This window comes from Dipodomys ordii, unplaced genomic scaffold, assembly GCF_000151885.1.
Source record: "Dipodomys ordii isolate 6190 unplaced genomic scaffold, Dord_2.0 Scaffold127, whole genome shotgun sequence".
NCBI classification, from domain to species: Eukaryota; Metazoa; Chordata; class Mammalia; order Rodentia; family Heteromyidae; genus Dipodomys; species Dipodomys ordii.
In genome coordinates, this window is record NW_012267343.1 from 5,681,463 (window position 1) to 5,699,520 (window position 18,058).

Consider the following 18,058-nt stretch of genomic DNA (forward strand, 5'->3'; position numbering starts at 1 on the left):
GCTACGGAGTTCATACATTCCTCAACAAAAACGACACACAACACATTGAAGCATACAAGCTATTATATATTTCCATAATATAGAACTTTAAGGTATAGTAATCAACAGTGGCAAAATATTTCTGTCTTTGACATCATTTTGTAAGATCCAACCTGTAATTGAGACCAGAGAAAACAGTATGGAAAAACAAATCCATAAGAATAGGATAAAAAATACCATGAACCGCAAAATATGTCTGAGTATTTAAAACCATATAGAAAAAATAAATTAGATGAACCATTGTGTAAATATAAATTAAAAAAGATGAAATTCTTAATAAATAAAGTTTACTATTTACATTTTTAATATATTGCTGAAGACTTAACTTAGATCCATAAAAACACATGAACAGGGGAAAAAAACCCAAAATAGGAGCAGCAAATTTATGCAAGTGAGGTACAGAAAAAGAACTGGAGTGTTTTGGTTTGGTGTTGAGACTGTTTTTGCTTGGTTTTGGTGTTTTTTTTTCTTTTTTTTTTTTTTGCCAGTAGAATTCTCATGAGAGCAGATTTTTTTTTGTAAGCACTTCAATGGAGAGTCGATTTTGGTAGCTTCCAGAAAGGTGCCAAACAGATTTCAACATCATAATAATTAGAAATACCCATGATAGTTATAACAATAATAAAAAGGCATAATAGGATACATAAATATGGAAGAGCAGTTTGTAATATGAATACATTTTTCTCTAACGAGATCACAGTTTTATTTTGTAAATATTACATTTAAGTATATATATACACACATATATGTACAACTATATATACATGTGCATATATATGTAAATTTATATTTATATATAATATCTTTATATAGATAGATATCTGCAGACAGGTTATTGATTATAGAGACCCAAGAAAGCAACTCAATAATTGTCCGAAATAATTCTCCTCACTGACTGCTGGTGTGTAGTTACGAGGTCCCGAGTTGTTGGCACTCAGAACACAGTTGTCTCCTTTGAATGAAACACTTGATGTGGACAGTTAAGTCTGAGAAAGTGAGTAGTTTGCTAAAGAAGAGACACTAGCAGCTCCCTTCCTCGGTGAGTTAGGTAATGGTCTGGAAGTCTTGAATAGATGACAGTACACTGACTTTTACACTGTAAGAAGTAATTGGCTTTTAATCAAATCATTGAACAGGTAAAGGTCAGCAGAAGGGGTGTGGGTGGGGTGAGGTGGGGACTCAAAATTTACCTAAAATGGAGTGAACTATTCCCCAGTGCTCTCTCTTAATGTGGACTCTAGCCCAGGATTTCCAGCTTTATGTTCAGAAATATCAAACACACACTCTTCATCTTTCTTAAAAGGCCAATGGGCCCACACATGCTTGAAGACTAACCGGTGGCATTCCTATCAGTCTTCTTCACTAACGGTCACAGCCCATTTAAACTTCAGGGCCTCACAAACCTCTGCCCTCCCGCGGTGAGGTAGGTAAGTACTAAGTATCCCCATTTTGCAGCTAGAGAAATGGAGGCAAATGTAGAGACACAAGATAACATATTCAAAAATCACTGAACATATGACTGCCTGGAGTGAAGAGTTGTAGAATTATATCCCACAGACTTAATTCCTCTCTTGCTGATTATACATTTCTCTTACAAGCAAATGAGTAGGAGGAATTGGGCAAAGCTTAAATAAATTACAAGAATGGGCTTTTTATTCATTTGCTATTTTGCCTCTCTTTTTCATGCCTGTTGTATACTGGATTTGTCTTGCTTTTCCAAAGACTCACTGGAGTGACCTGTCTGGACATGCAGCAGCTTTTGAGGAGACTGGGCTGTGAGGTGTAGTTCTGAGCACAGACTCTGAAGTCCAGTGCTATACTGGGCAATGCAAATGTCTTGTATTTTGAAAAGCAAACCACCAACATCACAATAGGTTCCATTAACATTTGGTAAAACCAACGTCAAGCCCTCCCCACTCCCCATTCCCACCAATAGCCACCAAGCAAATGAACAAAATGACCCCCCCACAACAAGAACAAAACAAGAGGAATGCCATATTTCCTGGATCTACCCCCAATGTATAGAAAATAACAGTGTTACGAAATACCACTCTATAGCTTCTAGGGAATTTTTTTATGCTCTATCTATCTAATCAGTCTGTATAATAAACAATTTCCTTTAGGAAACATAAAAATAAGGTTTTTATTCTGTGTAATCATGCATTTGTATCTCCTTTTTAAGTTTGCTGTCTTCTATTAATTTCTATCTGTACACTTTTTTGTCTCCATTGACTTCTTCTATTTATTTTCTCACTTGAAGTAGTTCCAGAAATTAAAAAAGAAAAGAAAACAACACAAAACAAAACCCCAAAATGATTAGTATGACATTAGGGTTTCTTTCTTTCCTTTTTGTTTCTTTGTCTCTTCCTTTCCTTTTTTCTTTCCTTTTCTATCTCTCTCTCTCTTTCTTTTCTATTTCTTGCTTTTTAAGGAAAAAAAAGAAAAAACCACCAACACAGGTAAGACCTATAACAAACTGACAGTTACAACCAAGTTAAATTGAACCTGGAAGGGAGGTAGCTGAAATCTGTCTTACGAAATTATTTTCAACAAATAGCATTTAAGCAACAGCCAAGGTGGGAAAAAGACCAAGAGAACTGTCTCGGCAGTGACCCAGTATACTGAAGCCAAGAGCAGCAGCTGATACCCTCCGTCTCCAAAGGCCTGCTATTTATGACCGTTAATCTCTCCCTTCCTTTACACCTCAATTCAACCACCCAAACTGACTACCTGAGGACTGGATTCCCTACAAGGTTGTTGGCACAGAATCTGGGGATAATATAAGTCCCCTGGACAGGCAGTTAGGTTGTGGCTTCGAAAGGCTTCCTAGGATAGGTCTCAGAGAACTGTCCCCTCATCTTTGCCTCCTTGCTGTGAACAGCCTAATACTTTTTCCAATGCAGAACCCCCAGGTGTTTTACAGTCCTTGGCCTGCGAATACACAGCAGTACGTGACCACATCCTCAGTAGTACCTCATCGTGCTAACAGATGACTGAAAGGCTGTAATGAGGAGTTTATCCCTCCCCCAACCCCCCGCAGGGGAGGGGAGAATTGGGAATTGGTACATTGCATGGACAGAACTGACCCTGCTCCTCTCCGGCTGGAGGGGAGCCTGTGAATTATACTTTTCACATGGGCATGTGATTGGCCACCAGTCATGTAGCAACTTTTGCCTACTGTCTTTGGCAGGTATTGAATTTGTTAATAACTGGATTGAATGATAATTTTAAAAAGAGACTGAATGGGTTTTACCCAGATTAGCTCAATTCAGTTTGCCAATCTGAACAAAGATGTCAGCCTCCAGAAACTTTTGCTTAACTGGAGGGTATTGTGAAGGATAATAGAGTGCAGGCAGAAATGGGATGACCACTGACTTAGGGGAAGTTGTGATGCCATGCCTGTCATCTGGATATTAATATTAAACCACCAGGAATGCAGTCCTGTTGCTGTCCTTAGCTTCTATCTTCTGAGCTAAACACCACACAGCTGGATAATTCACCTTGGGCAACAGAGGGAGCTTAAGAGAAGGAGTTCTAAGATGAGGGATAAACTTTACACAACAGGGTCTACTTTCCTAATATGGTTCTCTCTCAGTATTTTTTGTTTCTTTGTTTGCTTTGTTGAAGACTGGCCCCAGTGATTACAGGAAAAATAAAAATCTCTGGCTATACATGTGACGTGGCTTTATAAGAAGGAGCCATGAAGGATTTGAGTTTGGTCTTCATGATGGTGGGCACCCTTCCATTTTTCAGAAGCCAATTTCAGAGTCTGTTACATGGGAAAAGTCACGTACCCTAAGTAGCATCCTTATGTATGGGCATCTGTGCGAAAAGCACCTGATAGATTTCTTAATATAGCAGACCACAGATGACCAAGAGATGCCTTTTCAAGTGTTAGTGATCAGCAGGAAAAAGCTGTTGGGAATGATATATGAAGACAGTTTCAGAAGGTATTTTTGGTCCCAGTAAGAGAAAGGGCTGTGATGGATTAGTGATACCTGTTCCAGATGCAGGAATTAGGAGAAGCTAAACATGGGCCTAGATTTCACTTTTTTTTTTTTTTTTGGTCAGTCATGGGGCTTGAATCTGGGCCTGGGCACTGTCCCTCCCTAAGCTCTTCAGCTCAAGGTGACTGCTCTACCACTTGAGCCACAGTGCCACTTCTGGTTTTCTGGTGGTTAATTGGAGATAAGAATTTCATGGTTTTTCTTGCCTGGACTGACTTTGAATTGTGATCCTCAGATCTCAGCCTCCTGAGTAGCCAGGGTTACAGGCTTGAGCCACTGGCACTCGGCTAGATTTCACTTTTGCTGGTTGTCTTCACTGGACTTGAGATCACTTGAGTTAGGGACATATTTATATGATATAATTCATTTAGACTATCCCTATCTTTTTACTTCCCAGTTCTAGGTTTCAGAAAATATATCGAACCACTCTCTTCACCTCATTTTGTATTAATCCCTTCTCATATTCAATTCAAAGGGAGTGAACATGTAATTGATTGAAAAGTGGCAAAGAGGTTCTAAAAAGTTGGGGGCTTCCATAAGCAATTGACTGATTATTTCTTAACCTTTGGAGAAGGAAGGGTTTTCTGGCCACAGGTATGGAAAAGAGTACTGGTGGATAAAACATTCCATGGAAAATATAAGACTATGTTGGATACTGAGGCTGTGATCTCTGGGCTACCTTCTGGAACGAAGTCTACACTGATCCTATCCAAAATGATACTCTGTTCTAGAATTATATCTACTGTGAGCAACAGTGAGGATCTTACTACCCATTCTAGCCTAGAGGACTAGGAAGACTAGGATAGGGATAACAACCCAAGAGTTTGGACATTTCCAACAGCCCCTGCATGGCTGAAACATTAACACTGTTCCACTTGATTACAAAAATCTAACACTGGCTTAGACATTCTGGACTCTCAGGAAGGACTCCAGCATCTGAGTTTCCGCCACTCCCTTCCAGGATGAGAAGCCCATTCAGGGTGGGGATTTAACTTTTTACCAGGTGGACCCATGAGGGTGGTAGTCTTGCCGGAAGGGTAAGAAATGAGGAACTATGGGGAAATGTGGGTCACTTTTAAGGCAGACTGTTTGGTTGTGTGGAAGTTCTCCTAACCTAGTTCTACCATCTTGGAGTTACCCAATGTATATGATAGAGCAGCAGAAAAAGTAGCAGCAAATGTAGTCCCAAGGCTAGATCTGGGGAATGGTGAGATGTGGAGGGATATTATGACCTCAAGTCTCCAGCAGGGGTCTGATATAATACCTTGAATTTGTAGTCCTAACCATTTCCAGCTTGGCCTTGAACCCTGGTGTTGGGGTAAAAACCCCATGGCAGCAGAAGAATCTGGGAGCATTGCAAACCTTGTAATCTTTACTTCTCCCTGGGCCCTAGTTCTCTAGAAATTTGGTGAACACAGGCCACTTCACTTCCAATCCCCAAAGACACACAATCGTGCATGCCCTGCTTATTCTAAGCCTCAGAGTGTGAGCTATCTTGGTCCTAGCAGTTTCTGTAACTCTCTTTCTCCCAAGGACAGTGTTGGTTTGGAGCTTAGGAAAGGAAAGGTTGAGTTTCTCCCAGTCTCTCTCTTTCTCTCTCCCTCTCCTTTCTCTCCTCAGTCTCCAGAACTTCTCTCACACAGATGTTTGTATGGGTGTGTATGCATGCACATTGTGTACTAACCACAGATGTGCATACTCCTAGATACAGAAGGTGTTTTTGGCTATGGTCATGTGACAAATGATTAGCATTTGGAGGAGGCTCTGGAACTGCACGCAGATTTGCATTGCCTATGGCAATCCATTTCAGAACGTTGGGATGGAATTCCATTCCATCATTCAACAGGATGCGACTTGGTTCATTCGCCCCACTGTGAGTCCTTCCTGGGTGAAATTAAAGGCAGACTGGTTGGGTTGCTAAGGATCCCTGGTGTGGAGAGGCCATTCCATTGAGCAGCGGACTGTGAAAACAATACCAAAGGGATGTGGGTCCTGGCACTGGGAATTCTTTCACACTTCTTGTCCTGCTTTAGCCATGACTGTATCCCCGGAGGTCTTTTCTGCTATGTTCTTGGGCCTCAGGGTCCCGACAAGCACAGTCTTCTTGTAGGTCACAGGACATAGGGAAGGGGGTGACCTGTGGGGAGATAAACAGAAGTTGTGTATCAGGAAGTTTGATCTAACACAGGACTTAGTGTGACAAAACATGGGGGAGAGAGGTTAAGCCCTGGATTTGTGAAACAGGAAATTCAAGGTCAGTTCAAGCGCTGCTTCTTGTTAGCATGGTGGTCACTTTTATCAAGTACTTGTCATGCCAGTTTCTTCCACTTGGGCATTTATTATGGGTCTGTGGGGCAGTATGCAGAATAATTTCCAGGTCAGAAACTATTGAGTCCCTTTTACAACTCTGTTAAAAAAAAAAAAAAAAGCTCTACTACAAACATCACTTTATTGTAAAGGAAAATGAGGCTGAGAGAGGAATAGGCATTACCACCAAGTAAGATGTGAAACATTCCTTACTTAAAGATAAGCTGCTTTTCTCTGAAACTCAGAGAGGACTGGTTTTAATAAAAAATAAAAAAAAAAGACTGGACACAGTAAGGGCTGGATAAAACTGGGTGAATAATTGCAACATACTCTACCAAGTTGATGAATTCTACCATGAATTACCTCACATATAGGTCTATCATGATGATCAACTACAATAGAGGAAAGCATCTTTTAAGAAAACAGCTTTTTTCTGTACATATAGAGTTGTTTGGGTTTGGGAGAGACAATGATTTAAAACCTTGCCTCAGGCAAACTGAAATTACCATCCATTGAATCTGAAATGTACAAATAGATTTTGAACAAAAGTTTCTGAAGAGCCTCAGAAACATCTTAGACTGAGGGAGGGGGAGAAGAAGAAGAAAGGATGGAGAAAGAGGAGGGAAGGAAAAAGGGGAGGAATGAAGGGGAAGACAAGAAGGAGGGAGAGGGAGAGAAAGAGAAAGAGAATTGTGCTATTTCTGAGTTCATCCTTCCATGTACTCTGTGACCCTGGGCTGGCTTGCCTTTCTAGAAAATGATAGGAAAAACTCCACTGAACAAGTGTCTTCTCCTTACAGCAAATGATCCGTCTTCTCAAACAGTGCAGGGCAGTCCCTGCTGATTCCCAGCCTAAACTAACGCAAGTCCATTTCACCTGATTGCATCATGACATTTGCTTGTAACATTCCCCAGAGGGTCCCCCATCTGCGCAGATGGATTTAATGACCTCATTTGCCTCCTGCCTGGACAGGGTCTCCAAGTGATCACAGAGTCTCTGAGAGCATCTCTGTTTCTCTCCCTCACTCTCATGTATTTGTGAATTCATTCTCTGTATCTGGTTCTTTTAACTTTCCTCTGCTTCTTTGCCCTACCTCTTTGTCTACCTTTTCTCTTCTCTCTTTCTTTTCCCAACCCTAGATCCCAGCCTCTCACTATCCTAACATCTTGCAATGATTTAAGATGTAGGGCTAAATGTCAGGAAGATTTTAGTATAAAGCCTGGTTTTTCCACCAACTTGAAGGGTGACCTTGAACATCAACAATTTTCGGAACCTTTTCAAACTCATTCATTAAATGAGAGCAATGAAAGCATAGACCTATACTTTCTGACACTGCAGTGAGGGATATATGAAATAGCTCATAAAAACACCTGGTACTGTGTTTGACATAATCTAAGTGCCAAATTCTATATGTAAATATATACATGCACACAAACATCTACACACAGTCTCCCTGTGTCTCTCTGTTTCTGTTCTTCTCTGTCTCTCATTATCTTTTCCTCTCCTCTTCTCCTCAATTCAATAGCTACTGATGCAGAGACCATACCAGTCTTATTGGTTTTTGCTTTCCTTGAGTCTTAGGTCACAGAAAGAACATATTTCTATCCACTTCTCCATTTTTTTTTACATCTAAGAACCCACTTTGCTTCTTTTTTCCATTTGAATTAATATGCAATGCTAAGCAGTTTTGTTTCTTTTCCCATGCAATGCTTCTCTTTTTGTTTACAACTACTTGCTCTTCTCAGTTCAGGACATTTACTCTCCAGCTGCCAAGATTTTGCAGAATAAATCTACAAGGGTTAGAATCTAGACTCTAGAGTATTCTTCCATAACCTCTAGAGTTGTTTCTCCACAACCTCTTCATTTTCAAGGAAAATAAAGAGTGTTATAATTGGAAGATGCATAGAAAGAAAAAGCCTACAGCCCAAATGGGGAAACTGAGGTCAGAGCCAAGTCAAACTCTCCTAGCTAAGTTAACATGTGGAGAATGACATCCTGGGCTGGATCCCACTTGCCTCAGACTGAGTGAATAATTCTGGGAAATTTTCTTCACGGCTATGGCCCTGAGTTTCCACATCTATAAATGGGAAATTCAAAAGAAAATGTTATCTTTCATATGGTTCTGAGGACTGAACAAAATAGGAATACACAGAAGCTTCTGCACATGGTCCAACACGTAGGAGATGCTCAAGGCTGAATACATATGTGCTGAATCAGATCTCTCTGTCTGACTCATATTTCACCATCTTCCCTGCCTATTACCCCTTTTAGCCCAGCTCCCATACTTGGACAACCTCTTTGTCCTCAAGTCACCCATCCCTTTATCTGTCCCCTTCTGCTCTTGTCTTATTCTACTATTACAAAGATCTAGTTACCAATATCATCTTTTGTGTAACTCTGTAACTCAATTCTTTCCTCTTCAGCTCTAAGACCCTTTAAGATAACTTCACATTTCCATCTCACACAGGCAAATATTCAGCAAATTCTGTTACTTAGAAGGGACTCCACAAGTTCAAGGTTTTGTATCATCTGATCTCTATGCAATTCCCATATTTTGCTTTGTATCATCCACTCCCACATACCAATTCTCTGTGTGGCTTGTTTGTTAATTTTCCTGTTCCTAAAGTATTCCAAATGAATTCTTATTTTAAAATCTTTACCCATGCATCTTCTGTTCTAGCTGCTCTTCTTTGGCCAGCTCTTTTTCATTCTTTAGGTCTTATCTCAAGTATCACCTCTTTCCTCATTAGCCTGGAGAAAGTTGGTACCATCACCTTGATACCATATCAGTGCACCCTATTTTTACACCCTTCTCATGAAAGGCATACTGAATCACATGCATGCCAACATAGTTTCGGAAGGGACCAGATCTATTGTTGAACTTTATCTCTACCAAGTCACAGCAGTCAGTAGGGCCATGAATTGGATGAAATGATGAATGTATGAACAGACAGACAATATGAGTCAAGGAGTCTCTGTTCTTGCACTCACTGACTGGGTGACTTTATACAAGTTTTTTCCCATCTTTGGACTTCAGTTTTCCTAAATGTATAATAAGAATTGCAGTTATTTATGGCCTCTTAACTTTTCATCTGCCTGAAATCCTTCTCAGTAGGGGAAAGATAGAAGGCAAAGATAGGCTCAGAAAAGAATTAGGGGTATGTGCATGTATGTTTGTGTGATGTGTGTGTGTGTGTGTGTGTGTGTGTGTGTGTGTGTGTGTGTTTTACTGGGTATCAAACCCAGAGAATTAGTAAATGCCTGATAGGTAAGTGATCTGTGACTGAACTACCTCCCACCATCCTAAGAGTTATAAACATAAGACTTTCCCCACTTTCTCCCTTCTAAAATGTATTAACTTTTCTAAAACATTAGCTTGCAAGTCCTGGGATTAGTTAGCTTCTCATGCTAATCTGGCCGCTCTGGTTACAATGGAATCGTGTTACAATCATTATCCTCCTCAGAGAAACTCAGGAAGGTTTAGCGTTTCCCAAAGGAAACACATTTGGGAACTAAAAGAAGATAACCCAATCTGAATATAGTAAAGTCTAGATGGCAAATATACTGACTTCTAGTCTCCATCATATGCCTGTAGGTGTTAGCTGTGTTTACTGAGCACTAGCTAAAAGTCTGGAATTCAGTTGTAGTCTGCACATTACACATTGCAGGAATCTCAGCAAGTCTCTACCACACTGTGGACCCAACCCCTATCTGTGAGATAGATTTCCTCACAAAGGCCTCACTGGATGTGGTGATGAGTCAATGCAATCAGCTTGGCTCCAAAAAAGCTCCTATTTTGCTCAAAACAGAGGAGATACATAGAGATGTGTGTACCTTTGTTTTGCTTCTTTGTGAGGTACCCAGTATATCCCTTACTGACTGTGGTTTTAAAGCTAGGAGACAAGATTGGGGAGTACATGCTTTGATTTAGAAGAAGCTTGAGGATGTTTGTTCAAGAAGGTTCAAGCTGTGAACACTACCGTGTGCACAAGCTCGTCATGCACTACCATGTGCACAAGCCTTCCACATGCTAGATGACATTCCAAACTTGGAAGGCTATCATTACTAGCTGCTCACCTCGAAAGCAAGAAAACTGAGGCTTCACAATGTTTAAAGCAAAAACAAACTTGCCTTGGGCCACAGCAACAATCAGTAAGTTGATAGTGTAAGATTCTAACCTCCATTCCAAATACTTAAGAGTGGAAGGCACAAGAAAGCACTTCCTTCACAACCGGTCAGGGCTCATGGATATTCTTGGCTTCTCATCCCTTGTCTTCTTTATCCCTTATGGTATGCCTGGCACTGAGCTAAACTCAATATGCATTGTTTCACTCATACTCCCCAGCCATGCCAATAAGCCATCTACTCTTGTGATCCTCATTTTACACCTTAGAGGCAACTACATGTAAGATGGCAGGTCACTGAAGAGTAGGTGGTCTTGGATCTGCATCTGTGATTGTGAGCATTTCTCAGTCCCATCTCCCAGAAAACAGGAAGACCACAGGTATCTTCTCATCATAGAGGAGGAAAATGGGACATAGAGAGACAACTAATATGCCAATAGTCTGAGTTCTATGCTCGATTCTCAGATTCTCTGCCCAGGCATCTTCTCTCCCAGATGACTTCCCATGAAATCCTACCACACACAGCTCAAACATCATGGTGGTTAGTGCACATTTGCAGATTCTTAGCACCATGAGGCTAGGCTGTACCATAAGTGGTTTGGGTACCCACTCGACGCTATGTGAACAAGGCAAAGTCAATGACTCAACACCAAGGTTCCTTCCCTTTCCTTCTGGGCCAGAAATGGTGCTCAGACACAGGTTATCTCCCTTTAGGGGAGCTGTCCAAGACAACACCTCAATCTGTGGGTGTGAGCAGTACAGGAATGCAGTTCAGGCAAATGTACATGTTTCTAGCTTGGGACTTGTTTAGGGCTGGGAGACAGGTAAGGGCTGGAATCTGAGTCAGACTCAACAAGAAGTAGTTGTGTGTGGGGTGTTGGTGTGTGTATGTGTGTGTGTAACAAGAAGCATCCTGTGTTGATGTTAGAAACCTTTGGATCTACCACCTGCTGGCTATGGTACCTTGGAGAAATTACTTCACCTTCTTGAAATTTAGGGTCTTCACAGTATACATTGAAAATAATAGAGCCAATAGTTGAGGCTTGAAGTAATGAAATAGGAGGGCTTTTCTGTTATATGGGTAGGTAGGGTAGATACAGATAGGGCACTAAGCAATCAATGTATAGAGTGATGTATTTAAATATGGATAAAGTGTCTGTGTGGATAAATGGAGGGTAACGTGGAGGAAAATATAGATGAAATGTAGAAAGGCACAGGGCTAGATAAGAAAGAGACTTGCCCTGTGGTTGACTGGAGGTATGCAAGTTTTATTTCCCTTGCTGGGCTTCACTTTCTCTCTATGCAAAAATGGAGGTAATGAGTTCTACCACATAGAATTAGTTCACATATTTCAAGAAAAGCATTTAGCACAAAGTATACCCTACAACCAGAATTCAAGAAACGATGATGATGATCGTGGTGGTTGTTGGTGATCATGATGATGGTTGTGCTATTATTACTGGTCTTGTCTTCGTGATGGGGTTATGGTGCTGACAATGGTGATAGAAACTTGTCATTCTGAGATTGAAAAATTGGACTTGTTCATAAGATCAGACTATAAGGGACCAGCTAATCTAAGAAGTCATAGGAAGAGACCTTAGATGTGAATTTAATGCACATATATGTGGTGTGATAGTTAATGTCTATTAATCCCAGCACTTGGAAGGCTGATGCAGAAGGTTGGCCTATATATGGAGTTCCAGGACAATTTGGGCTACATCAAAACACTGTGTCCTAGGAAATGTAAAGAAAGAGATTTGCAGAGAGGAAAGAAGGGAGAGAAGGATGGAAAGAGGGAAGAGGAGAGAGAAGAAACAGAGAAAACAAAGAAGAGAGAAGAAAAGAAAGGAGTGAGAAAAAGAGAGAGGAAGAGAAGAAAGGGAGAGAAAAAAAGAGAAAATCCAAGGTGAGTTTGGCCTGCCCATGCTCACAGAGCTAATGAGACAGGACTATATTGTACTTCCTTCACAACTTCCAGAACCAGTATCTTAGCAACTTTAGCACTAGTACTGACTAAAACTAGTGTTCCAGGCCACCACACCTTAGAAAGCCTCCATATGTTGAGGATGCTAAAGACATTTCCCTTTCCTGCTTCATACTCACAACACAGACTTGCTTAACAACAATTCCAATAACAAGTAGATAAAAGGAAATCATTATTGTTATAATAGGAAATAATAATAGCCATCATTGTTATAAAAGAAAATCATTGGGGGGGAACAATTCTGTAAATCTGCTCTTTATTAGAGGCAGCTTGGGGGTCCATCAAGAAAATAACAAGCTCATATCCTTAGAATCAGAATCCTGCCTCTTCCTGTCTGCCTCACACTGCAGGCAGGTGTCTGGGTGGGAAATTGGACACCCCTGTCAGACCAACTTTCCTGCACTGTCTTGCTCTTGTCTGCCAACTGGGTTCAGGTCATTCTGCAAGGCGGATGCGGGGAACCGCTGGTAACTACACAAACAGGGGAGAAAGAATGGAGTTAGTAGACAGACACTAGGCTGAGTCAAGTAACTCAGAGGCCATAGCCTTGGAGACCAAAAAGCAACTTAGGTGGAGAGTCGGAGAGAAGGAAGTCTGAGAAAAGGTGTTGAAGCTCACACCCAGGCCTGAAGTTCATGCCAGGAATTACATTCTAGGAGACCTACAAAGCAAGAAGCTCACTTGCTACAAAGGGAGGTCAAGAGGTTTGGCCAAGACACAAGGCCATTGCAAGATCTTCAGAACTGGTGATGTATGGTTACAATTCCCTGGATCTCTGTCTAGGTAGCTTTGACCTTTCCCAGTCACAAGTTCATCATGTATTAAGTGAGGACAAAAAGATATAACCACAAAAGGGCAACTCTTTTGATGAAATGAAATCACATGTAATAGGGTTAAAAGTATGCTTGGCCAAGAGTAAGCTTTCAATGAATACCATGGTGACATTTGGGAGGTAGGAAATCTTAACTCTCATATACACAGGTCAGTCACCTGGTGCTGCAAATGATTCCACTTCTCTCTAAATCTCAGCTTTCTACTTTGCTAGACTGTTCTGCAGTCTACATGAGACAATATGTATGGAGATCCAAGCCACAGCTCAGCATTCACATGGCAAGTGATGGAATTCTTGTGATTCAGGAGGAAACTTGAAGCATATCTTCTCCATGGATGAACACTCAGCCTAAGTGGTCAGAAGAAGGAAATTTCCCATGATGTGGGGATGGGGGCGACAGATAGGCGGGAAATAAACAGGTTTAATGGGTAAGAGAGGAAGGCTAAGAGAAAGAACAGCTCTTTTCCTCTCCCCTTAAGGGACTTCCTATAGTGGACATGAAACAGAATTTTCCCCCATCCTGCCCTGTGGCCATCCAAGGCCAACTATTGCTTGAGCTTCCTGGAATGTCAAGAGGAGAAAATGGCATGGCTTAGTACCTCATCCACCTCCACTCCATCTTTGCTGCTGGGAATAGCTGCTTTCCTCTGCCATGAGGATGAGTCCCATTCCCAACTTCCCTGGCAGCCTTGGCTCACCCTGAAATGACTCCAGCTAGAATCAGAAGGGCCATACGCAGCAGAGAGAGGTGCCCCCTAGCCAGCAAGCTGGAGAGCTTTCAGGAGGCAGCGGGGAGGCTCTCCTGTCCACCCTGGCCTACCTTTTTAGTCTTCACCGTGGAGGTGCAGCAATCCCCACCATCGTAGTTGCAGAAGGCTCGGTTGTTGATGGCATCACAGTAATTGTCTCCCATGAAGGGCTGTGAAGGGGGAGAGGTACAGGAAACACATGAGGGAAGCTGCCCCAACACTTCATTGAGGCCACCATGGGCAGTTTGCCATTTCTCATCTTCTCATGAACCTCGATAGTCAGACTAGTTAGCTTCAAATCCCAGAACCCCCCTTTGGATTCATGATTTATTTTTTTTTACCATTTATAAATAATTATCTGTCACATTTCTCCCAGCTGACATGTGGTTCTGTGGAGAGATGCTGGGGAATGCGAGGCCATTGAGTAGATCCTCTCCCCAGCACCTCTCCCTCCCCAGCCCGCCCACCAAACCAGGTCTTTGTGAGTATTCACCTTGAGTGTTAATTTTACTTGAAAAAAATGCTAAGAATATTTGATCCTACATCCCCTTCTTCTTGGCAGTGCAATCAAAAGATAATTTATAGTAAAATACATGCCAATAAAGTAGGATGCTCACTGTAAACTGCACAAGAATTCTTAACATAGACTAGAACTCCTAGGAATTAAGTTCAAGAATATGTGTATTCCTGGTAGATTTCCTAACAAAGGAATGAAGATGTACTGGATGTTACATGCCTTTACATATTTTTCTCCAAACAAGGTTTGCATTATTATTGCTACCTTGCAGATGAGTAAGAAAAACACTTGGTCAAAATCACATTGTGGGTAGCACTGTGATCATGATGCATGGTACCCATAAACAGACCTGCTGAACTGAAGTCCTTTTGTGCAACTATTTGAAGATAATATAAAATTACATTGACAGTACAAAGAGTAGTTATTTGAACAAATTTAGCCCCATGTTTCTCCAATTCCTCTTATTTATACAAGGACATTCTAGCTTACATTTCTTTCTTTCTTTCTTTCTTTGTTTCTTTCTTTCTTTCTTTCTTTCTCTCTCTCTCTCTCTCTCTTTCTTTCTTTCTTTCTTACCCCCCCCTTTCCCAGTATTTGTCACTTTTCTGAGCATACTTTGGCTCCATATGACTCAACTATTAGCTCTAATGTTAAGGAGGGAAGGAAAAGAGCCAAGCCACCTGCAAGAGCAAAGGCGATAAGCATCGCTGTCAGAGCTCAAAGCCTGACAGGTAAGGGTCACTGTGCCTTGCTGCTGAGTCAGAAGGATCAAATTTTGCTGTCATACTGGTTACCCAGACTGCTAGCTTAGCAGAATCAATGCCCAGGTAACTCAAGCTGCTTTTCTCCCAAACTACTGGACTGATCCAGAGAGATGGAAGGAAGCAACAGCTCTAAGACCTTGCCACTCCTGGTTGTATTGGGAATGAGTGGACTTTCTTAAGCCCTACATTGCTATGTACCCCAGAAGATGCCACACAGGGTCCCTGCCCAACATGCAGAAAGAAATGTGTGGCCCAGGGATTAGTCAAAACATTTATGCTCAAGGGGAACGGATTACCTAGGAGAGGAGTAAAGACAGAAGCCTGGAAGTCAGGAGACCTGGGTTCATTGGCTCTGTAATTATCATGCTATAAAAACTGTGAGTACTCTACTCCCTTTCTGGTCCTCATTTTCCAATTAAAAATAAAACTGCAAGTAGAACTAGAACATATTATAAGCCTTCCCACTTTTGGCATTCCATCACATTCTAGACCAGGCCACAGAGCCTCTGCTTACCCATCTGTAAAATAAGTGCTTAGCGTTAGATGAGCTGAAAGAATGTTTCTAGTTCTGACATCCTAAGGATTCTATTCCAATATGAACTTTTCTAGGGAGTGACCTGAATTTTCCTCCCTGGGCTCTGGTGGGGGAGCGGTAGAGATTTGACACACAAGGCTTTTGACACGCAAGGCATTTTGAGTGCAAGCGTATAGGGATGTAGAGAAATGCCTGTGAGTTCCATGGAGGGGCAGGGCATCCCTTGAGAACACAGCTGTATCCCAAGAACCTACACAGTGCCCGATGCCAAACTTGTCTCTGATCCCAGGGAATGGCTCAACAGAGAAATTACAGGGCCAGAAAGGATCGTTCACTTTGACTCCACGGTGGAGTTATTCAAATTATGTCTGAGGTAGAAAGGAGTGAACAATTAAGTTGTGGACAAAAGGAATCCATCTGCAGGTGATGTCATCATTACAATGGAATTTAAAAAAAATTACCTCATGAGGTTCTAAATGTGGTAATGAGGGTAAAATTCCTGGCATATTATAGGTGCTAAATCAATATAGCCTCACTCCCTTCATCCTTTGCAGACCCACTATTACGTGGGCTCCAGGTGTTGGAGATAGAAAAGCTTGGTTTGGACTCTCAAACTCTGCTGTCAAATAGTTATATGCTTGTGTATATGTTTCCTCATAGCTCCCTGCCTCAGTGCTACCCCCTACAAAATGGACTTGCTGATCTCTCTCTAGGAAGGCTGCCAAATGAATATTTATAGTAATCAGTAAACATGGATGATGGCCATCATAAATATCACAACCACCACCTTGGAATGAACTCTGGGGATCTGTGGAGTTTGTCCTTGTAACTTACCTCACAGCCTTTGACACAGTGAATCACAGCAGGATGAGGATACCACTTCAGGCCAGCAGTACAGACAATTCTCTGCAGAGAGATGGAGGGAGAAAGAGAGAGGCCAGAGAGAGAGAGAGAGAGAGAGGTCAGATGAGTTTGGTTTGAGGAGGGAGCCAACCCTATGTTGGCATCACACCTCACCTCTTTTTAGACCTTCCAAATTCTGACTTCACCCTGGTATTTACATGAAGAACTTGCCCAGGTACTTGCAATAACAGAAGCCATAAGATTAGAATAATATTTGTGTTCACCATATGCGTCATCATTCCCTAGTTCCCTGGCAGCAGAACGGGTGGAGGAGAAGCAAAATTGAGGGAAGGCAACATGACTGAAAAAAAGAAAACCTTCAGAAAGATCCTTGGATGATCTTTGACCTGCTAGATAGTTGGAGAGAAGGAAGGACTTGGGGAGGGGGGATTGTCTGTGCATGTATGGTATGTACGCAGGTATGTGTGTGGCTAAGGGTAGGAAACCCCACAGTAGGCCTTTATAAAGGCAGGTTCCTCAGGCCCGCTTTTGAATTGAGGATTCTGACTGTCCAAGGCTATGGCCTCGGCCTGCATCTCAAAGACAATGAGCTTCTCTGATCATCGTGGTGTACAATATAGTTTGAGAGCCACATGATTGGGAGGGGAATGAGCTAAACTGTGGTTAGGAACCTCAGAAAGACAGAGATATATGCTTTCTTGCTGTTGCCTGCTTCTATCATGTGGGCTTCTCACAACTCCTGGTTTTCCACATTTTTGGATTTCAGAGAATTTGTCCTTGCTGTCCCTTCTTCATCTTGCCCCTTGGAGAGTCTTTCATTATCTTGTTAAATATCTGCTCAAGACTTACTTCATCTGTGGGGTTTTTCCCAACCCACTCAGGCAGAGTGCACAGGTATGCATGAAGGTACTTATTTATAGCCTCCTTTAATACTACTAATGATGATGATGATAATGACAACTAAAATATATTGAGTGCCTTGGTGGTGTTAATTACTTTATGCATGATCTTATTTATTTCTTGCCACCATGCTGTGAAGTGGGCATTAATCTTGTGTCATAGGAGAATAAATTCCCCCAAGCTGCTAAGTGGAGAAAACAGGGGTTAAAACAAGCAATTGTTCCAGAGATGATTTAAGGCAGCTCCTAGCGCAAAAATCCAACATGACAATATTTTTAAAGGAGGTGAAAGAAGAAAGATAAACAAAACTGGGAAGATAAAATAGTTTCAGGAACAGAGCAATCATAAAAATCCTAGAAGCTCCCTTTTCTATTCTCACAGATGCCTCAGTTTTCATGCGAGGTGATAATTATTTCCTTAAAGAAAAGAAATAAC

At 41.6% G+C, this 18,058-nt stretch overlaps 1 protein-coding gene across 1 annotated transcript in view; it reads right to left on the minus strand.

Annotated features, from left to right (window-relative positions):
- Positions 1–5,667: 5,667 nt before the first annotated feature.
- Positions 5,668–18,058, minus strand: part of Pappa (pregnancy-associated plasma protein A, pappalysin 1) — a 230,050-nt gene continuing 217,659 nt past the window's right edge. Inside the window, exons 21-23 of the mRNA XM_013030108.1 lie at positions 16,694–16,765; positions 14,115–14,213; positions 5,668–6,183 (exon numbers count right to left, since the gene is read on the minus strand). Of these exons, the coding sequence (XP_012885562.1) occupies positions 6,076–6,183; positions 14,115–14,213; positions 16,694–16,765 (279 nt within the window). The 3' untranslated portion in view covers positions 5,668–6,075. The remainder of the gene's footprint in view (positions 6,184–14,114; positions 14,214–16,693; positions 16,766–18,058) is intronic.